At 45.6% G+C, this 23,169-nt stretch overlaps 1 protein-coding gene across 2 annotated transcripts in view; it reads right to left on the bottom strand.

Annotated features, from left to right (window-relative positions):
- The window catches only part of dapk2b (death-associated protein kinase 2b), a 187,820-nt gene that overhangs the window by 48,921 nt on the left and 115,730 nt on the right, over positions 1 to 23,169 (bottom strand). For both annotated transcript variants that reach the window (XM_070865236.1, XM_070865235.1), the window contains exon 3: positions 7,572 to 7,793. In XM_070865236.1, coding sequence (XP_070721337.1) covers positions 7,572 to 7,793 — 222 coding nt within the window. The remainder of the gene's footprint in view (positions 1 to 7,571; positions 7,794 to 23,169) is intronic.

Consider the following 23,169-nt stretch of genomic DNA (forward strand, 5'->3'; position numbering starts at 1 on the left):
ACTGGCATACTGACCACCAAAAGATCAATTTAAAATTCTCGTTTAAATCCCTCCAAGGCCTCGCATCTCCCTATTCCTGCGTCTTCCTCCAGTCCTACAAACACCCTCCCCCCCATCACCCAAGAATTCTCTATTGTTCTGATTCTAGCTTGTTCATCCCCTCCTTTAGAACTCTCCATAAAACCCAGCCCTTTGACAAAGCAGTTCTTCACCTCTCCCAATATCACCTTTGGCTCCTCATCCATTTTTGTCTGATTAAGCTCTACGAAATTTGGGATTTTTTTTCCACATTGAGAACATAAGAATTAGGAGCAGGAGTTGGCCATTCGGCCCCTCGAGCCTGCTCCGCCATTCAATAAGGTCATGGCTGATCTTCTAGCCTTGAATATACTCAACGACTGAGCCTCCACAGCCCTCTGGGGCAGAGAATTCCAAAGATTCACCACCCTCTGAGTGAAGAAATTCCTCCTCATCTCAGTCCTAAATGGCCGACCCCTTATCCTGAGACTGTGACACCTGGTTCTAGACTCTCCAGCCCGGGGGAAACACGCTCCCAGCATCTACCCTGTCAATCCCCCTCAGAATCTTGTATGTTTCAATGAGATCACGTTTCATTCTTCTAAACTCGAGAGTATCGGCCCATTCTACACAATTAAAGGCACTATATAAATGCATGTTGCTGTATAAATATACTTTTAAAAATGTATGGGCAATATGATTTCAGCACTACCAAAATATCCTTGTCTGGGAGTTCAAATCATAATAAAACTGCTCGAGTTTCTCACTTACTTTTGTCTGAATCCTTCAGGCGATTTTCTTATAGCCACTCCCTCCCGTTATCTTTGAAGTAATATTCATACTATTAGACGCACATTATCTTTCTGAGTCAGTCGTATCACAAACCAACAGTCATTTCACCACTGGGGTCTAATGTTGTTCACGACGGCAACAAAGCAGAGGTAAATAACAATGTGCTTACATTACTTACAGTCAAAGTACAAATTGCTGCGGTACAAGTTCCTTAATGATACTGGGACTGTAGGCTGTGTCATTACTTGGGACTGTTGTACACACCTGCAACTTGCCACCCTTCCCTTTCCTGGATTATTTTATTGCTGTCGTAGCTGGGGCACAGTTCAGAAAATGTGACACTGCTCACAGATAGGCATTCCTGGCCCAGGCCCATTGCACATGTGACACATCATTCCAGTCAATGCTATGATGCCATTATTTGCCAAGGGGTGTCACAGGTTGGCTCAGCCCATAGATTTGAGCTTACTTGGAGATAATCAGCTCCTACCTTTTCCTACAGAACAAGAGTGACTACAAGTCACGGGTAATTCATTGGTTATGAAGCACTGGGAGACATTCCAAGGATGCGAAAGACATTACGGAATGTAAGCTGTAGACGCACCAGGACTCAAACTTGCACCGTCTCATGCTTCAGGTAAGGAACATAGAACCACACTGCACAGACAGAGGCCACTGTATATCGAGCCTGTGCTGGCGCTTTGAAAGAACGATCCAATTAGTCCCACTCCCCCCGTTCTTTCCCCATAGCCCTGAAAATTTCCCTATTCAAGTAAATATTTAATTCATCTGTGAAAGTTACTGCAGATTGAACCTCCCTTATCCGGAACCCTCGGGCTCTGGCCTGTTCTAGATAAGGGATTTTTATGGACGAGGGGTGGTCACGTTAAATTGGATGGTACATGTACTGAGCAAGGGGATATCGCTGCAGGCTGGCTTAGGGCTGGGAGTGCGGCAGACAGATCATGGGGGGGTGAATCATGGGGTCAGGCCAGCGATTGCGGGAGTCGGCAGCGAGGAAGGACCCCAATTTGTTCATGTCAGAGTTCTGCGCATACGCCACCCGGTGGCCGGGAATGGTTCTGGATAAGGGAGTTCTGGATAAGGGAGTTCTGGACAAGGGAGGTTCAACCTGTATTGAATCTGTTTCCACCGCCCTTCCAGACTGAATGTTGCTTCACTCAACAGTATATCAGTGATGTTTTGCCCTGGACTGCTTTACTGTGCAATGATTACATTAAAATCTACTCAACAAAGAATGTAAATTAAAGCTAAGACTTATTCAATACGTCTATTATTCAGCTTCTCTTTATAATCCGGAATGTACAGGACAGGAAAAGGTAGATTAATCCATCAACCTTACGAGCCCCAGGCTCATGTTACCCTTTAACATTCCTCTGGTTTTGCTCATTTAGTTTTATCGCCACATCAGTTTTTACTTCCTCCTTCTACTTCAGTTAGTCAAAACAGTAACCATTTAATTTCCTTCTTTAACATACACCATAGAATCTTACAGCTCAGAAGGAAACTATTGCAATAGTAACCAATAAATCCTAATCTCCTGCTCCTTCCCTGCAGCTCTACAATTTTTTTGGTTAAATCATTAACTTACTGGGATGAATTTTTGAAAATATTTATTCATTCACAGGATGTGGGCATCGCTGGCAAGGCCGGCATTTATTGCCCATCCCTAATTGCCCCTCGGTGGTGGTGAGCTGCTTTTGTGAACCACTGCAGTTCACCCGAGCAGTTTTCGTTGATATGACAGTGACTCCCTGGGCCATTTCAGAGGGCCGTTAAGAGTCAACCACATTGCTGTGGGTCTGGAGTCACATGTAGGCCCAGACCGGGTAAGGGCGGCAGATTTCCTTCCCTAAAGGACATTAGTGAACCAGGTGGGTTCTTAGGACAATCATGGTCGCCATTACTATACTATTCCTGATTTATTTATTTAACTGAATTTAAATTCCCCAATTGTCATGGTGGGACCTGAACTCACATCTGTGGATTACTAGTCCAGGCCTGTTACAGTTTGCGCGTTTATCCCCAATGCTTCTGCCCAATGTTCATGGCAGTTCCCGTAAGGAGTTCAAATCTTCCATCGAACAAATGCTGCGTTCCTATTCCTGCGTGAGTGGAACAGCACACCCAGGTGAGCAGGTCTCCAGTCGTCCTGGTTAACCCTTGCCACTGGATAAAGACCTAGCTCTGTCGATCCCGTGTGGTGGCTGGTGTGCAACGGTCACCACACGTTAAAAAAATCCACGCACGGCATCTTCCATCCCCTCAGTTTGAGTTCAGGATCTAGAACATCGGGTCCTTCATTGAAACATCTGTGAACTCATCCCTTTTGGTGTGGCACCGAGTGAAAGGGATCGCCTACGATGACGACGACCCAGGTGATTATATTGCTCACGAGAGTGTCCGTGGGATACACACGGAATTCCCTCACCCCTTCCAAAGGAAGCCAACAATATGCTGCAAGACTAACGTGCACAGGCTAAATCCTTTTGGTCAGTTTTTTTTTTACAAGGTTAAGAAAACAAAAGACAAAGCGAGACACTTGCAGTATGATATTTAACAAAATGCAACGGCCCGGAATCTCTGGTCAGTGGCAAAGCAAAGGCGTTCACTGCTGGCCCCGAAGAAAGCTTCGTACAAACATCTCGCGACATCTGTGTCGAGAAGTTTGGGTTTTCCGACACGTAATTCAAATCAAGAGTTTAGTGGGAATCCCCGAGCGCGAGCTGCTGGGACATCAACAAGCTGTCTCAGCAGCCAATCACATCGCAGAATTCTCTCAGACCGAGAACCAGGAGATGGGTAAGCTCCTAAAATTCTGCCTTTTTAAAAATGTTGGAGAGGGCAACACAAAGATTGGGGCCCTCACATGGAGAAGAGGCAAACCTGAAATAAGGATGAAAAAAATTAAAACTTAAAACAGTTTCAATTTTATTCAAATGGATAAATGTGACACTGCACAAAATTAAAATGAGTTTTTCAGGCCCAATACCTGATAAAACCCCAGTTACACCTAATCCCCTCGTGGGGGATTTAACAGCATCATTACTGTGGAAGAGCTGAGGTTTCCTCGATTGGAGTAATTTTACTGATTGCCGGCTTGGGTGGGGGGCAGGGGGAGATCACAGCACAGCCAGATCACCGAGTGCAGCGTCAGGGTTTACGCGTGTGCCTGCACATGTGTGCAATCCCGAAGCTGCGGTCAGTTTCAACGGTGGCGAAGGCATCCAGTTCGCCATCATCTGGAACGCAAGTTCCGAGCCAGTGAAGCTAGAATCAGTCTATAAGGGGACGTCGGCCCTTTCTTGGAACCAGTGTTTATTTGAGAGTGGGATATGAAGTAGAACTCTTGGATAAAACAGTTGGGTTTGTCTGGTTATATCTGCAAAATGAGAGACTGTAAATGGACAATGCAAATTCCAGATCCCCCACAGAGTTCAGACAGTCTAGCCAGACCTGAAGCCGAGCCCCAAGCTGTGAGTTATGCCACGGGCCTCGTGTCAGGTTACAGAACAGACAGATGTTAATGTCGGAATTACTTAGACATTTCCCTGATGTAAATTGCAGCCCCACAACAAACTCTCCCAATGGCTTCAAGGACTCAATATTCAGAGAGATTAGAATAATCTGTCAATCCACACACATTAACATTTTAAATAAGTTTTTCCAACCAACAAAGCAACATTTGATCTAATTGGATCGAGGCAAAGACTTTCCTGCCATACAGCCTCTCTGTGGCCTTTCGTTTTGACTATTGGTGCAGACAGTTCCGATTTTAACTAATGATCTTTAAAATGGTGTATTTTTCCGTTTGTCACATGGGCATTTGCAGAATATACTGAGCATCCCATAACAGAAAGCGTCACACCGGCTTACACCTGGTCGGTTCTTTAATCAAGTCCCAAGGTCTAATTGTGCAGCATTTATAGAATGACATGCCACTTCCTCAGTGGTACCATTGGCAGGAATTGAGTGTGCAATTGAACCAAATAAACAGATGCTCCCAAGGTTTAATGCCCGATCATTGCTAATTTGGCTGATCTTAGTTGAGGAGCAATAGAGTGCCCCAATGTGGGATGGGGTGAGGGCGGGGGGAGATCAGACCGGATTCCTGCTGATGACTGCACATTTCTAGATGTTATGTGGGAACAAATTCCGATTGCCGCGTGATGGCTCCCGTGGTCAACGAGCCGACTCAGGGTTTATACGTGAAGAATTGCCGTTTGGGTGAAGTGCCATAGCAAGTTGGTGCCTCAGGAATCCCAGCAAGAGGAGAGACGGAAAGAAAATTGGTATGCGAGGGGAGAAATATTGGACTGCAATTCATCAATAAGAACATAAGAAATAGGAGGAGTTGGCCATTCGGCCCCTCGAGCCTGCTCCGCCATTCAATAAGATCATGGCTGATCTGATCATGGACTCAGCTCCACTTCACTGCCCCGCTCCCCATAACCCTTTATTCCCTTATTGTTCAAAAATCTGTCTATCTTCTGCCTTAAATATATTCAATGACCCAGTCTCCACAGCTCTCTGGGGCAGAGAATTCCACAGATTTACAACCCTCTGAGAGAAGAAATTCCTCCTCATTTCAGTTTTAAATGGGCGGCCCCTTATTCTGAGACTATGTCCCCTAGTTTTAGTTTCCCTTATGAGTGGAAACATCCTCTCTGTATCCACCTTGTCGAGCCCCCTCATTATCTTATATGTTTCGACAAGATCACCTCTCACTCGTTCGAATTCCTATGTGTATAGGCCCAACCTACTCAAACAAGGGTTAGTAAGTAGTCATCAAGGAGGTCTTCCTGTGCTAAATGGTATATACTTCAATGCAAGGAGTATAGTGAATAAGGTGGATGAGTTGAGAGCACAGGTAGACATAAGAGCATAAGAAATAAGAACAGGAGTAGGCCATACGGCCCCTCGAGCCTGCTCCGCCATTTAATACGACCATGGCTGATCTGATCATGGACTCAGCTCCACTTCCCTGCCTGCTCCCCATAATCCCTTATTCCTTTATCGTTTAAGAAATTGTCTATTTCTGTCTTAAATTTATTCAATGTCCCGGCTTCCACAGCTCTCTGAATTCCACAGATTTACAACCCTCTGAGAAGAAATTTCTTGTCATTTCAGTTCTAAGATCATGCCCTCTAGTTCTAGTCTCCCCCATTAGTGGAAACATTTTCTCTGCATCCACCTTGTCAAGCCCCCTCAAAATCTTATACGTTTCGATAAGATCACCTCTCATTCTTCTGAATTCCAATGAGTAGCGGCCCAACCTACTCAACCTTTCCTCATAAGTCAACCCCTTCATCCCCGGAATCAATCTTGTGAACCTTCTCTGAACTGCCTCCAAAGCAAGTATATCCTTTCGTAAGTATGGAAACCAAAACTGCACGCAGTATTCCAGGGGTGGCCTCACCAATATCTTGTATAACTTCCTTGCTTTTATACGCCATCCCCTTTGCAATAAAGGTCAGGATTCCATTGGCCTTCCTGATCACTTGCTGTACCTGCATACTAACCTTTTGTGTTTCATGCACAAGTACCCCCAGGTCCCGCTGTACTGCAGCACTTTGCAATCTTTCTCCATTTAAATAATAATTTGCTATTTGATTTTTTCACTTGGGAGTTTGACATTATAGCCATTACAGAGACATGGCTGAAAGAGGGGCAGGTTTGGCAGCTCAACATTCCTGGTTACAGGATTTTTAGACAGGACAGAGAGGGGGGTAAAAAAAGGGGGGGGGGGAGGGAGGTCACGGTATTGATTAAAGAAACTATTACAGCTGTGAGGGGGGATGATATGTTAAGAGGGATCATCAAATGAGGCCACATGGGTCGGACGGAAAAATAAAAAAGGGGCGATCACACTGCTGGGTGCGTATTATAGACCCACAAACAGTGGGAGAGAGATAGAAGAGCAAATATGTAGGCAAATTTCTGTGAAGTCCAAAAACCATATTCAACTATCCTAATATTGATTGGGACAAATATAGTGTGAAGGGTATAGAGGGTGCGGAATTCCCAAAACGCATTCAAGAGAACTTTTTTAGTCAGTATGTAGCAAGCCCAACACGAGAGGGGGCAGTTCTGGATTTAGTTTTGGGGAATGAAGCTGGGCAGGTGGAGGGGTATTAGTGGGAGAGCACTTGGGTGCCAGTGACCATAATCAGTCAGATTCAAGGTAGTTATGGATAAGGACAAGGATAGACCAGGAATGAAAGTCCCAGATTGGGGAAAAGCTAACTTTGATAAGTTGAGAAGTGATTTGGCCACAGTGGGCTGGAAACAGCTACTTGTGGGTAAATCAGTGTCGGAACAGTGGGAGGCATTCAAGGAGGAGATCTGGAGGGCTCAGGACAAACATGTGCGGAATGCCATATCTGCTAGATTACAGAGAGAGAGAGACAGAAAGAGAGAAGGAGAGAGGGAGAAAGGGAAAGAAAGAGAGAAAGGGAAAGGGAAAGGGAAAGGGAAAGAAAGAGAAAAAGGGAGAGAGTGAGCATAACATAATGATCAATGTTTTGATTATTGTGAAAATCTTTAAATTAGAGACAAATGCCTTGATGTTTGGTTGGTGCTGGGTTAATCCCAGCTGCTGGGCTCATCAACACTGAGAAATAATTTTTGACATTAGGGGAGTTCCGTTTCAGCAACTCCTTGCTCAGGATAATTAATACTGCCCTTCCTGTTCTGATTTTCTTTCTCCCACCAGCAGAAAAGGAAATCCTTTTACTCACAGTTCCAGAATGAGGACAACATCGGTTTTATTCTCATAGACATCGTGTAGGGTGATGATGTTGGGATGCTGGATCTGTTGGAGGATGTTCACCTCCCGTTCAATTTCCTCACGCCTCACTCCCCTCCGACTGGCTCGAACTTGTCGTTTCTTAATAAACTTTGCTGCGTATTCAATACTGGCACTTCTCTCACAACATTTCTTCACGATAGCAAACTGGCCACTGCGGGGTGAGAAATACACAGACAATATTACAATCAGAATCTGATCTGCTGATAGCTTTCGGTGTCAGAACAGAAACGATGAACATATTATATCTGCACGTATACATGTGTCAGCTTGGCTCAGTGGCAGCCGTCTGGAGCCAGAAGGTTATGAGTTCAAGTCCTACTCTGGGACTCGAGCACAAAAATCTAGTTGAACTCTTTATTGTAGTTCGGAGCGAGTGCTGCGTTGTTGGAAGTCATTTTTCAGACGAGATAGTGAACCAAATATAAAGAGGAGGAAGTGTTTTGGCCAACATTCTTTTCTAAGCCGACACCATAAAATAGATTGAACAGAAAAAGACCAAGGTCCACCTCGTTCTCCTTCTACCGTCCCGGTAGTCGGGTGATATAATAATGGAGTTATTGACCAATCACAGCGATCAATCTCGATCAATGAATCTACAACAGAGCCAGACAGGAGGTGCGGAAAGCCCCAGTGGGGGAGAGCTTTAGGAACCACAGGCCCACAGTCCCCTGTTCACCTCGAGCTCGCAACACTCACCACAGGGCACAGCTCACATTACTTGTACTGGATCCCAAAATGTTATTTGACTTGGGTTTGTGGCTGCTGTGTCAGCTTGACTATATAAATACAAGCTCTTTATAGTGGTGGCTGGATTCAATGCGGTGCATCCGCGAGGCTGAGAGCTACATGGATAGCATGTTTCAGGAGGTGGTCACCCCACAGCGTAAAAGTGTGCAGGTGGAGGGGAAGTGGGCGACCACCAGATGAAGTAAGAATGCTAGGCAGGTAGCGCATGAGTCCTCCCGTGAGGTCATCTCGCTTTCAAACCAATATTCACTTCTGAGTATCGGTAAGGATGATGGTGCCTCTGGGGAGTGCAGCCAAGCCAAGTCCAAAGCACCACGGGTGGCTCAGCTGCACAGGGGCAGGGACGAAGAATAAGAGAGCCCTAGTGATAGGGGAGTCTATAGTTAGGGGAATGGACACGACTCCAGGATGGCATGGTGCCTCCCTGGTACCAGGGTTAAGGATGTCACAGAGCCAGCACAGGGCATTCTTGGGGGGGGGGGGGGGGGGGGGGAGGAGGAGAGGGTAAACAGCTAGAGGTCATGGTCCATATCGGGACCAATGACATAGGTACAAAGAGGGATGAGGTCCTGCAGGCAGAATTCAGGGAGCTAGGAAGAAAATTAAAGGGTAGGACCTCAAAGGTAGTAATCTCCGGGTTACTACCAGTGCCACGTGCTAATGAGTACAAGAATAGAAGGATAGAGAGGATGAACACTTATGTATGTAAACTTTATAATAGTGTAAGACTTGCCTCCAGGGGGCGCACCTGTTGGAGACCCAAGGGTCATTTGCACACCTTGTGTAGGCAAGTATAAAAGGCTGTCTGCCATGCTGCTTCTTCACTCTGGAGTTTGATTAAAGAGACTAAGGTCACATCAGTTTGAGCTTACAGCACACAATCTTGTGGAGTTATTCTGATCATAAACACGTGGCTGGAGAGTTGGTGTAGGAGGGACTGGGGCCACTAGTCGGGGAGATGGGACCTGTACAAACCGGACGGGTTGTACCTCAACAGCGCCAGGACCAATATCCTCGTGGGGAGTTTTGCTAGTGCTGTTGGGGAGAGTTTAAACTAGCTTGGCAGGGGGATAGGAACCCGAGAACAAATTCAATAGGGAAGGAAGTAAAGCTGAAATTGGAAAGCAAGAATTTAGAAAGTGAATCTGTAAGACAGAGGAAACAAGGGTTAGTAAGTAGTAATCAAGGAGGTCTTCCTGTACTGAATGATATTTACTTTAATGCAAGGAGTATAGCGAGTAAGGCGGATGAGCTGTGAGCACAGGTAGACACTTGGGAGGACGACATTATAGCCATTACAGAAGCAGGTTTGGCAGATCAATATTCCTGGTTACAGGATTTTTAGACAAGATAGAGAGGGGGGTAAAAAGGGAGGGGGATAGCGGTACTGATTAAAGAAACTATTACAGCGGTGAGGAGGGATGATATGTTCGAAGGATTAAATGAGGCCATATGAGTCGAATTGAAAAATAAAAAAGGGGCGATCGCATTGCTGGGTGTGTATTATAGACCCCCAAACAGTGGGAGGGAGATAGAAGAACAAATATGTAGGCAAATTTCTGTAGTCCAAAAACCATAGGGTATTAATAGTAGGGGATTTAACTATCCAAATATTGTTTGGGACAAATATAATGCGAAGGGTATAGAGGGTACGGAATTCTTTAAAAAAGTGCTCTTGGATGCATTTCATCAGTATGTAGCAAACCCAACACGAGAGGGTGCGGTCTTGGATTTAGTTTTGGGAAATGAAGCTGGGCAGGTGGAAGGGGTATCAGTGAGAGCACTTGGGTGCCAGTGACCATAATTTAGTCAGATTCAAGTTAGTTATGGATAAGGACAAGGATCGGCCTGGAATAAAAGTCCCAATTTGGGGAAAAGCTAACTTTGATAAGTTAAGGAGTGATTTGGTCACAATGGACCGGAACAGCTACTTGTGGGTAAATCAGTGTCGGAACAGTGGGAGGCATTCAAGGAGGAGATCCGGAGGGCTCAGGCCAAACATGTGCCCTTAAAGAAAAAGGCTGGCAATAATAATTCTAGAGCCCCCTAGATGTCTAGGGACTTACAGGGGAGGATAAAGAAAAAAAGGGAAGCTTATGTCATATACCAACGGCTAAATACTTTAGAATCTTTAGAGGAAGATAGAAAGTTAAGAGGCAAAATTAAAAAGAATATTAGGAATGCCAAGAGAGAGCACGAAAAATTCTTGGCCAGTAAAATTAAGGAAAACCCAAAGATGTTCTATTAAGAGTAAGAGGGTAACTAAAGAAAGAGTAGGGCCTATTAGAGACCATGAGGGTAATCTTTGTGTGGAGGCAGAAGATGTTGGTAAAGTTCTTAATGAATTCTTTACATCTGTTTTCACAAAGGAAAGGGGTAATGCAGATACTGCTATCGAGGGGGAGTGTGATATTCTGGGTGAAATAAAGAGAGAGAGAGGAAATATTAAGGGTTTAGCAGCTTTGAAAGTAGATCAAGTCCCCAAGCCCGGATGAAATGCATCCAGGGTGTTGAGCGAAGTAAAGGAGGAAATAGCAGAGGCCTTGACCATTATTTTCCAGTCCTCTTTGGACCTGGGCATGGTGCCGGGAGGACTGGAGGACTGATAATGTAGTACCTTTGTTTAAGAAGGGAGAAAGGGATAGGCCGAGTAATTACAGCCCTGTCAGCCTAACCTCAGTGGTGGGAAAATTATTGGAAAAAATCCTGAAAGACAGGATAAATCTACATTTGGAAAGGCAAGGGTTAATCAGGGACAGTCAGCACCGATTTGTTAAGGAAAGATCGTGTTTGACTAACCTGATTGAATTTTTTGAGGCGGTAACCAGGAGGGTCGATGAGGGTAGTGCGTATGATGCAGTGTATATGGATTTTAGCAAGGCTTTTCATAAGGTCCCACATGGCAGACTGATCATGAGGGTTAAAGCCCATGGGATCCAGGGCAAAGTGGCAAGTTGGATCCAAAATTGGCTTAGAGATAGGAAGCAAAGGGTAATGGTTGATGGATGTTTTTGTGACTGGAAGGATGTTTCCAGTGGGGTTCCGCAGGGCTCAGTGATGGGTCCCTTGCTTTTTGTGGTATATATCAATGATTTAGATTTGAATATAGGGAGTATGAATAAGAAGTTTGCAGATGACACTTGTTGTGTATCTGTAAAGCATGCACTCCCATGTTCTGCCACCAGGGAGCGCATCCCCTGAAGTCCCAAGGGATCCCAGCATCCCTTGGGAGCACTGTATATAAGCCGGCCCCCTAAGGCCTGTTCCTCACTCTGGAGTGTCTTAATAAAGACTTAGGTCACTGTTACTTTAACCTCCCTGTGTGCAGTCTCATCTGTGTAGGAACACAACACTAAAATTGGCTGTGTGGTTGATAATGAAGAGGAAAGGCATGGGCTGCAGGAGGATATCAATCTACTGGTCAGGTGGGCAGAGCAATGGCAAATGGAATTTAATTCAGAGAAGTGTGAGGTAATGCAATTTGGGAAGGCTAATAAGGAAAAGGTATACACATTAAGCGGTAGGCAACTTATTAGTGTAGATTAACAGTGGGACCTTGGAGTGCTTGTCCACAGATCCCTGAAGGAAGGCCAGGTGGATAAGGTGGTTAAGAAGGCATACGGAATGCTTGCCTTTATTGGCTGAGGCATAGAATACAAGAGCAGGGAGGTTATGCTTAAATTGTATAATACTTTGCATAGGCCACAGCTGGAGTACTGCATGCAGTTTAGGTCGCCATATTATAGGAAGGACATGATTGCACTAGAGAGGGTGCGGAGGAGATTTACTGCCTGGAATGGAGAATCTTAGTTATGAGGACAGATTGGATAGGCTGGGTTTGTTCTCATTGGAACAGAGGAGGCTGAGAGAAGACCTCATTGAGGGGCCTGGACATAGTGGATATTAAGGGCCTATTTCCATTGGTGGAGGGGTCTATTACGAGGGGGCTTCTTTACCCAGAGGGTTGTGGGGATCTGGAACTCGCTGCCTGGAAGAGTGGTGGATGCAGAAACCCTCATCACTTTTAAGAGATGGTTGGATGGGCACTTAAAGTGCAGTAACCTGCAGGGTTACGGACCTAGAGCTGGTAATTGGGATTAGACTGGATGACCTTTTGTTGGACGGTGCAGATATAATGGTAAGTACTGCAGGGAATCGAATACAGCCAGGGTGATCTCCTGGACTAGTTTCGATCGCCTGGATGGGTCAGAGGGGAATTTTCCCAGATTTTTTTCCCCTAAATTGGCCTGGGTTTTTAATCTGGTTTTTGCCTCTCCCAGGAGATCACCTGGCTCCGGTTGGGGTGGAGTGTAGAATGTTTCAGTACAAGGGGTGTTGCAGTTGTGTGAGGCGGACTGGTTGCTCTTTGCCTTTCCGCCATTGTTCATAGGTTTATATGTAACCTCAGGGCTGCTGACCGAGGGCCGTGTGGCTCTTTGTCGGCCGGCACGGACACGCTGGGCCGAAATGGCCTCGTTCCATGCTGTAAATTTCTATGTTTCTAATACACACAGTTTACCTTTGGATCAATGCACCAAAGTCCCATTTAAAAAAAAAATATTAGAGTACATTTTCTGTGTGGGTTATGATCCATTACTAAAAAAAATCATTATGCAGGAAGATAGTAAAATAGACAGGCAGACTCCATTGCTAAAACAAATCCAATTTTTAAAGGGATATTGATTGAGAATCTCAAAGACGATGAAACATTGATGTGGACTGTGCATCACGAGCAGGCGATTGGCCACATACACTAATGTTTTGCTGTTGAAGTGATGATGATAATTTCACTCTTGCCCTCCATCCCATCACAGACTCTCCCTTTTGTTCCTTCCTGCCCGACCTTTCCCTGGCTCTGTACTTGCTTACTTTGTACTTCATCTCCTAATTGTGATGAAAGGTCACCGACCTGAAGCGTTAACTGGGATTCCTGGTTTTTATTACAATTTAACGATGTATGTTTTAAGAACATCTTGGTTCTGTAATTTCCCCTCACTTTTGCAGAATTGAAAAAATTGACAAATATCGTTGTTTGAGACAAAGAAAATGCTGAAAAGTTGCACAATTCTGCAATGAAATAATCTAAAACTAAATCTAATCTAAAACATGTCTTGGAAACAACACGAGAGAGAGTGTAGTCGAGGTCAATGCAAAGTTCATGATGCTTTCATTCCCCCAATCCAACCAATGATTGACCAACATACTGGTGACCTGAAGGTTCAGTGCAGCCACCTATTAAACCATCGAGGAACTAATGTCTTGTCTGGGAACTGATTATATTTAAAAGATCTTCTTACATTTGTTATTTAACTACCAAGTTATTGTGTTCCTAACACAGATGAGACTGCACACAGGGAGGTTAAAGTAACAGTGACCTCAGTCTTTATTAAGACACTCCAGAGTGAGGACCAGGCCTTAGGGGCCGGCTTATATACAGTGCTCCCAAGGGATGCTGGGATCCCTTAGGACTTCAGGGGATGAGCTCCCTGGTGGCGGCACATGGGAGTGCATGCTTTACAGATACACAACACGAGAAATCAAATTTCATCCGAGTTCCACGTCGAGCTTTTGTACCGTACTCGGAGTGTAGCTGGACTCTCGCACCAGCAGGAAGTGAAATGCTCCCAGAAGGAGCTTTGAATGTGATGAATGACTTGCAGTTTGACACTTCACACTCTTGCTCTTTAGTTTACTAACTACTGAATCTCTGCCAGTCAGCTCAGAACGTCGACGGAGTCCAATGAATTCACTCCATGGTTGTCTGTTGTGAATGAGCTTGGCCGCTTCAGTCAGCTGGGTCCCTTTCTGTGACAAGTCAGTCTGACCTGGTCTATCCAGTGCTTCCTTGGTCTTCCTCGATCCCTTGCTCGGTACCTCGGTACTCGGGGACTATGGAAGGTATTCGAGCTGTTTCCATTCTTGAAATGTACCCAAACCATCGCAGTTGTCTTTCCCGGATCTTCTATACAAGCGACGTTTCTTGTTCAAACCTTGTCTTTATGAAACCATCCTGAATACTCCCAGTATTCCTTTCCACCAACTCTTCTCAGCTGTTGTTATCTTTTGCTTACCTTTTCCTGCCTCCGTATACTGATATGGGGATAACTATTTCTAACCAAGATATATTTAGTCTTGTATATACACTCCTATTTTATCAAGGTCTCTAGGTACCAATAGACAGTCAAAAGATAGAGTGCACAGCAGTTTTTTATAATCTGCAACCAAGTTGGTCCAAGTTAACAGGTACACGATCATCTGAGATCTTTGATGCTTCCTTTAGAATGAAGTGTTGGGAGACCCCGCCCAAACCTTTCGAACCTCTTCTCCTGCAGGCGATGGCTGTAAGGTCACACTTCCATGGGAGCCAGAATCTTCGCAGCTCTTCCAAGTGGCTATTCTACAGGTGTGGGCCTTCACGGTCAATGTTGGCAGGTTATTTAACCCAACCTCACCTGGATCTATATTTTTCTCGGTTTGAAACATCCAGAAGAAATGATAATTTTCAGAGGATCTTTCCTCTAAATGAACACATCTGCACAACACCAAGCTATTTGAATATTAAGGGAATCGAGAGATATGGGGACAGTGCAGGAAAGTGGAGTTGAGGTCGATGATCAGCCGTGATCTCATTGAATGGCTGACTCCTGATCCTAATTCTTATGTTCTTATATTCTGTGCAGAAGACTGATGATTCATTCCTTATTTTAAAATATTTTTAAAAAAGACTTAGACTCCTGAGCTTCCTCTTCATTTCTAGAAATCTAATTTACAAAAATTAACAAATTCCCTTTTTACTGTGGACAGCAGGCAAAACTAAACAGCCAAATGTTTTTTTGGTTGTTCGGGAAATCAGGTCAAAGTGACACTCCTAAACAATACTGATCGGTCACGGTGTTAAACTCACTCACATCTGGTTCATTTAACACTATAAACTGTGGGAAGCTGTAATCAATTCCTCATGAATGAACATAACAGGCAAAAATCATCTTCCTTCTCTCTCCAGAGAGAATGCTGGCTTATTCACAGGTGCAAGAATCCTTGGGCCAGTACTAATCAAATCGTCCCAGGATAACAAATCATGTCAATGAATAGTCTGTTAGTGCTCGTTTACAAGGTTACACTACTTTCTGTTAAAATCAGACTCCAATATCTGTACACAAGTCCTTCAACAGGAAGGGGATTCCAGCGTTTCCCCGGGGCAGTATGCTCAACTGCAGACTTGCATTTCTATAGCGCCTTTCACGACACCGGATGTCTCAAAGCCCTTTACAGCCAATGAAGTACTTTTGGAGTGTAGTCACTGTTGTAATGTGGGAAACGCGGCAGCCAATTTGCACACAGCAAGCTCCCACAAACAGCAATGTGATAATGACCAGATAATCTGAATTTTTTAGTAATGCTGATAGAGGGATAAATATTGGCCAGGACACTGGGAATAATTCCCCTTCTCTTCTTTGAAATAGTGCCATGGGATCTTTTACGTTCACTTGAGAGAGCAGACCAGGCATCGGTTTAACGTCTCATCTGAAAGACGACTGCCTCAGCACTGCACTGGAGTGTCAGCCTGGATTATGTGTCCTGGTGCGGGACTTGAACCCACAACTTTCTGACCCAGAGGTCAGTGAGCCAGAGTTGACTGAACACAACGCAACTAAAGCAATAACCCAGCAGAGACCAGGCGTAGAATCGTGGCTTTTCCTGGCATAACAGCTCCGTGTGATGTTCTAACTCAGTAACTAATTAGGGAGCACTTTAAAAGCCTGAAGCTTTTTTCTATCCGAGCGCCTCTCGGCCACATCCAGTGATCTGGCAGCTGGCAAGCAGGGATTTTATTCAACTTTAAAACAACATTGAAAACAAAAGTCATGGGATGGTGTAGCTCGAGCCGAGCCGGCAACCTGCCGAGACGTGTGATAGGGGAAACATCAGACAGGTGGGACACAAGTGTACAGCTCCGGGACACGCCGCCTCGGGAAACCACTAACTGATCCAAACAAGTAGGCAACACACTGAGGTAAATTTGGGTATTTGTTAAATTAACTTAAATAGACCAAATTTGGGTCACTTTGGTTCGGAATTCAGTTGACCCATCACCCCATGTGACCCTTAAAATATATTGTAGAGGTGCAACGTCCCGAATCCGGAATTCTAAAAACCGGAATTGTGCAGATTGCAGGAGTCGCTGTCCGGAGTCCGGAAATATTTCCCGAAAACCGGACTTTCAAGCTGTACATATCTTTTCCAATATAAATTTGGAATAATACGCAAACTGGCCCGGCCTCGAGGTTTCGGGATGGGGGATTGTCTCCGAAATCCGGAAATATCCAAAAACCGGAACGGCCTCAGTCCCGAAGTTTGTGGTTTCGGGACGTTGTACCTGTTTTAGATTCAGCACAAGACAGACTGGAGTGAGAAAAGGCCATTAGGCCCATCAGATTCACCCCATCCAGACACCATGCCTGAACACTCCGTCACTGGCTCAGCCAGCTTCCCCTTAAATGCATCAAATTATTCACCTCCACTACAATCATACCGATCAATATGGACACCCAAGTGTCCTCATTTACAAAATGGTGATTATATGTTCTAACAGAGGCTGCAGCAGGGATCCAAACCCAGATACCAATCGAGACAGAGGCTGCAGGGGCTCAAACCCCCCGGGCACAGCACGGACCGTGACACTCGGGGGGGTGGGGGAGAACCCCCCCCCGGGGACAGTGACACTCGGCGGGGTCAAACCCCCCCCTCCCTCCGGGTACAGAGGGGACAGTAATACTTGGGGGGGTCAAACCCTCCCCCCGGGTACAGAGGGGACAGTAATACTCGGGGGGGGGTCAAACCCCCCCCCCCCCCCGGTACAGCACGGACAGTGACACTCGGGGGCGGGGGCGGTTCAAACCCCCGGGACAGAAACGAATCCACTAACAATCCACGAGTCATCAATATCTTTAGACTCAGACACAGTGCGTACTCCGAACATTTTTAGTAGTAAATGGACTTGGTACATTGAAGGTTCAGAATTTGCAGCGTCTGTGATTTCAGAGAGCTTCTTGTGCCAATGTGTTATTTGGGACTGTCAATACGTGACCATTTATTTCACAACTGTCTTTTTTTGGGAGTGTGAGTCTATAGAGCTTTCACTGCACTCCCTGAGGCAGCGAGTTCCACATTCTCACCATTCCCTGGGTAAAGAGGTTTCTCCTGAACTCCCCATTGGATTTATTAGTGACTATATCATATTGATGGCCCCTAGTTTGGGAAACATCCTCTGTATGTCGACCCTATCAAACCTTTCCTCGATCAGGTCACCCCTCCACCTTCTCTTTTCTGCAGACTCAACATCTTTTCATTTTCCATTTTCTTCGTTCATTACAACTTTGAAGTTATGACGGAGAAATATAATGTGCAGAAGAAATCCTTACAACTTCAAATTCATTTACAATAAATGAGTCAATGTAACTTTGGCAATAGACAGTGGACTAGTGTACGGATACATTAGGTACTCACACTCCAATAGTCTTGCAGCAGATCTGTAAATCCTGTATTTCTTGAGCTATGTCGCTGAGGTTCTGATCAACACTAGCATTCATACAGGGTTAACAGAAGCTCCAAATGTGACTATTAAGATACTTTCTAGATTTTTTTAAACTAATAGTTAAACCCACAAGTGGTTGGAGTTGTTGTGTTAACTATTAAGTTTACCAGCATACCGGAACACAGCTAGAAAGCATTCTTGGTGACAGGTGACAATGGTGCAGCTCTAGCACAGAGTGAGATCGCAAACTACGTGATTGCTGTACGAACACTCGATGCATTTAAGGGAAAGCTGGATAAGTCCATGAGGGAGAAAGGAATAGAAGGATATGGTGATAGGGTGAGATGGAGAGGGGTGGGAGGGGGTTGGTGTGGAGCATAAACCCCGGCACAGACCCTTTGGGCAAATGACCTGTTCCGTGCACTCCATGGAATCTCCCTCTCCACAACATATCCCTGTGAACAAACAGTTCACTTTCTCGAGCGAGGGAGGGAAAAATGGACACAGTTTTCATTAAAAGACCAAACACAGCTGGAGTACTGCGTGCAGTTCTGGTCACCACATTACAGGAAGGATGTGATTGTACGAGAGAGGGTACAGAGGAGATTTACGAGGATGTTGCCGGGACTGGAGAATCTAAGCTATGGAGGAAAGATTAGATAGTCTGGGTTTGTTTTCTTTGGAACAGAGGAGGCTGAGGGGAGACGTGATTGAGGTGTATAAAATTATGAGGGGCCCTGATAGAGTGGATAGGAAGGACCCGTTTCCTTTCGCAGAGAGGTCAATAACAGGGGGCATAGATTTAAAGTAATTGGGGGGAGGTTTAGAGGGAATTTGAGGGGAAATTTCTTCACCCAGAGGGTGGTGGGGGTCTGGAACTCGCTGCCTGAAAGGGTGGTAGAGGCAGAAACCCTCACCACATTAAAAAAAGTACTTGGATGTGCACCTGAAGTGCTGTAACCTATAGGGCTACAGACCCAGAGCTGGAAAGTGGGATTAGGCTGGGTAAACTCTTGGTTGGCCGGCGCGGACACGATGGGCCGAAATGGCCTCCTTCTGTGCTGTAAATTTCTGTGATTCTATGAGTAACTCGCAGGCTGCCCAGCATCTCCTGAACCCGATTAAGGCAGCATTTTTGTGGGCAAGAACTTTCTGTGCCAGCTCTCGGACAAAGAGACTCAACTGGGGAAGGCAGAAAATAGCGAGAGAGAAAATGTTAACCTCGCATGTGGAATCTACTTGTACAATCCATTGGAGGCACTTTGCCCGTCAGCAACAAGCCGGGGGCAAATGCCAGTCTCAATAGGATTCGATTATACACTTTATCTAAACAAAGCTCTTTGTGCAGTGATTGACATTTGTACAATTACACGGCATGTCAGCCCACACAGCAGACTCCGCGCATGGAAACCTTGCTTAAAAAAGCTTCCTCGCACACTTCTGAAATCTAAAATAGTTTCTGTGTTAGGCGGCCAAATGTAAAGCTAACACGATTCCTTTGCCAAGTTCACTGCTCACACAATTTGACCCATAATATCCTTTGTCATGGAAATTTGTTCTTTAATAAACTAAACTGCGAGTTAGCGTCATCCAAAAGTGAAAATCTGTTTTGTCCTGCAGGGCTGGTGTTTCAAAAATTCTTTACATGTTTGGCTACACGGTGTCAGACTTGGCTCAGAGTCCAGCAGTTCTCCAGCACACATGGGGTGTAGCCTTCTGTTATTGTACACATTTACCCCATAATCCAGGCTGACACTTCAGTGCAGGACTGAGGGAGTACTGCACTGTCAGAGGGGCCGTCTTTTGGAAGGGATGTTAAACTGAAGCCTCGTCTGCCCCCTCGGGTGGGTATAAAAGGTCCCATGGCACTATTCAAAAGAACAGGGGAGTTCTCCCTGGTGACCGGTTCAGTACTTATCCCTCAAACGTCACAAAAACAGATCATCTGGTCATTTACCGGGTTGCTGTTTGTGGGAGCTTACTGTGTGAAATTTGGCTGCTGCGTTTCCCTACAAGTGACCACACTCCATCAGTTGCTTGGCGTGTTACGCTGTCCTGCGATGATATAAAGTGCTCGGGTCACGCCACACTTGACGGATCCCTGACCAACGGCGTTCCTGGTGAAAAGTTGGAGAATGGGGTTGCTGTGAGCAGGGACGCCCGTGAAAAAGCACAGCTCGCAGGGAGCCTTTGTAAATTCTGCCAGAGTCAGAATGGGAAGGTAAATGCAGCCCTTGAGCAAAGCTCACCAACAGCCCTCTGCCAATCCCTCGGTTACTCAGCAACAGCCAGCCCCTCATGGCCACCTCGGGATAGAAGGGATTTACAGCCGGGAAGCTACCCAATGTCAATACGGAGTGGATGGACATAAATTGCTGGCGACATTACAATACTCAGCTCCTTTTCAGACAATAATGACATACATAAAATCCACTGACACCGAAAGGAATGAATTTGTTGCTGACCCGACACCAGAAATTCATTAACTCACGGCTGACAAATCAGCACCAATCTCATTACCTCCGTGTCAGCCAGTAATGTAGGTCATTAGTGTCAGAGGAGAATGACTAAAGATTGCAATGTCCCTGCAATTTATCTTCATGCACTAGATGAGCAATTGGGAGAGGGCTGTGCTGTGAGGGTGTGCACGTGTGGTCACCGAGAGCTGACTGAGGCAGCCAGTGGAATCCAGTATCTCCCCCTCCCACCCCTGCTGTTTACACAGAGCTGCACAGGTTGTGTCCAAGTGCACAGTTATACTGGGTCACGCCACACAGGCAGAGGAGACGCTGCCTTTGGGCGGAAGCAGAATTTGCTGGAGCAAGCCACCACGTGGCGTGCCCTATTTGTTGAGACTTTTTTTCCTCACACCACAGCTCGAAAAATCTTTGCGCTGCAAATCGCTGCAAGTGAGGGGGCACCGGTGAGACCCTCAGTGGTCGCGCGGCATTGCAGGAACAGAAATCTCACCATTGAAAGTGTCCTTACCTCATTAAATACCAGCCCTAACTTTCCGTGGAGAGTTTAATTCATTTCAACAGCGCAAATGCAGTTGCTTCTGTAAACTCACCGTGAGATCAACAGCGAGTTCCGGTTTTGCACGGGCTGACATTAGTTCAAGTCCGACTCCAGGAACCCGAGCACAGAAAAAAATCCAGGCTGACACTCCAGTGCAGTGCTGAGGGAGTGCTGTCTTTCGGATGAGGCATTGAGACCAGACAGGACCTCGGTTTAAATGGACATAAAAGATCCCATGGCACTATTTTGAAGAGCAGGGGAGTTATCCCCGGTGTCCTGGCCAATATTTATCCCTCAATCGACATAACCAAAAAACACATTATCTGGTCATTATCACACTGCTGTTTGTGGGAGCTTGCTGTGCGTAAATTGGCTGCCGCGTTTCCTACAGAATGAGGTGTGATCTTATCGAAACGGATAAGATTATGAGGGGGCTTGACAAGGTGGATGCAGAGAGGATGTTTCCACTGACAGGGGAGACTAGAACTAGGGGGCATGATCTTAGAATAAGGGGCCGCCCATTTAAAACTGAGATGAGGAGAAATTTCTTCTCTCAGAGGGTTGTAAATCTGTGGAATTCGCTGCCTCAGAGAGCTGTGGAAGCCGGGACATTGAATAAATTTAAGACAGAGATAGAGTTTCTTAACCGATAAGGGAATAAGTGGTTATGTGGAGCGGGCAGGGAAGTGGACCCGAGTCCATGATCGGATCAGCCATGATTTTATTGAATGGCGGAGCAGGCTCAAGGGGCCGTATGGCCTATTCCTGCTCCTATTTCTTATGTTCTTATGTATTACAGCAGTGACTACACTCCAAAAGTACTTCATTGGCTGTAAAGCACTGGGAAGTCCGGTGGTCGTGAAAGGCGCTATATAAATCCAAGTCTTTCTTTTTTAAATTTGCTGTTACTTTCCCAGCAATATGTGGGCCAATTCCATTTTTGTTGTTGGCTTCTTGCTGGAAGGAATCCAGAATTGAGCTGAGAGTGGATTATGGGGCCATTTAGAATTGCCAACCAACTTTCTCATCAGTTGACACAATGAAAGTTTCTTCATAGATTGCTCGATGAGGAAAATGTGCATCCTCGCATTTTATAAATGAGTATGTGAGCCATGTGCCAAAACAAAGACTGGCTCATTACCTGCATTGTGTACAACATGACAATCACGTCACACTTCATTAATCTCAAACAATAAAGCTGATTGTAGCCCAACTGGGCAACAACTTGGAGGCTGAACTTGCTTCAGAGAAGTGAAAGAAAGCACTTTTATTCTCAATTGCCCTGCCCATCGTGTAGCTGCCATTGCCAAAAAAAAATCAGAAACCTGATCGTTATCTCAAGCGAAACTCTGTTTTGTGATGAAGCTTTGAAAGTCCATTCCATTTAATGAGACATTTCTAAATACGTGAGAGCAAGAGGACTAAACCATTCTCAACTACAGACAGTCATCAATATTTACTACAGATCTTGGATGAATGGATTTTTATTTATTGCTCATGACTTTAACCACCTCCATGTAGGATTTAGAAGTGAGCTTGGTAAAGCCTATTCCATTTACTAAGCCCCCACATCGTGCATCTCACAACCTTGCTCGTATTCCGTCACCCAAGATATCCAGGGTTAAATGGTCATAATTATTTAACTCCACAATTCTTGTTCCATTGGCTGTAGAGGAAATGGAGACACCAGGTGGTGTGATATGGTTTGGGTTATTCGGAGCATCTACTAGTTGCCCTCATTTTGTCGATTCATCGCCATTCATCCCATAACACTGCCCGCTCTCAGCAGGACATGCCATGGTCTGCTGGTTACGGTACTCCCAAAGCAAGCGCTCTACTCGGAACTCCTTCACGGCAAACGAGCCCCAGGTGAGCAGAGGAAACGTTACAAGGACTCCCTCAAAGCCTCCCTTGATAAAGTGCGACATCCCCATTGACACCTGGAAGTCCCTGGCCCAAGATTGCCCTAAGTGGAGGAAGTGCATCCGGGAGGGCGCTGAGCACCTCGAGTCTCATCGCCGAGAGCATGCAGAAACCAAGCGCAGGCAGCGGAAGGAGCGTGCGGCAAACCAGTCCCACCCACCCCTTCCCTCAGCGATTATCTGTCCCACCTGCGACAGGGACTGTGGTTCTCGTATTGGACTGTTGTTCTCGTATTGGACTGTTCAGTCACCTAAGGATTCATGTTTAGAGTGGAAGCAAGTCTTCCTCGATTCTGAGGGACTGC

This window comes from Pristiophorus japonicus, chromosome 21, assembly GCF_044704955.1.
Source record: "Pristiophorus japonicus isolate sPriJap1 chromosome 21, sPriJap1.hap1, whole genome shotgun sequence".
Taxonomy (NCBI): domain Eukaryota; kingdom Metazoa; phylum Chordata; class Chondrichthyes; family Pristiophoridae; genus Pristiophorus; species Pristiophorus japonicus.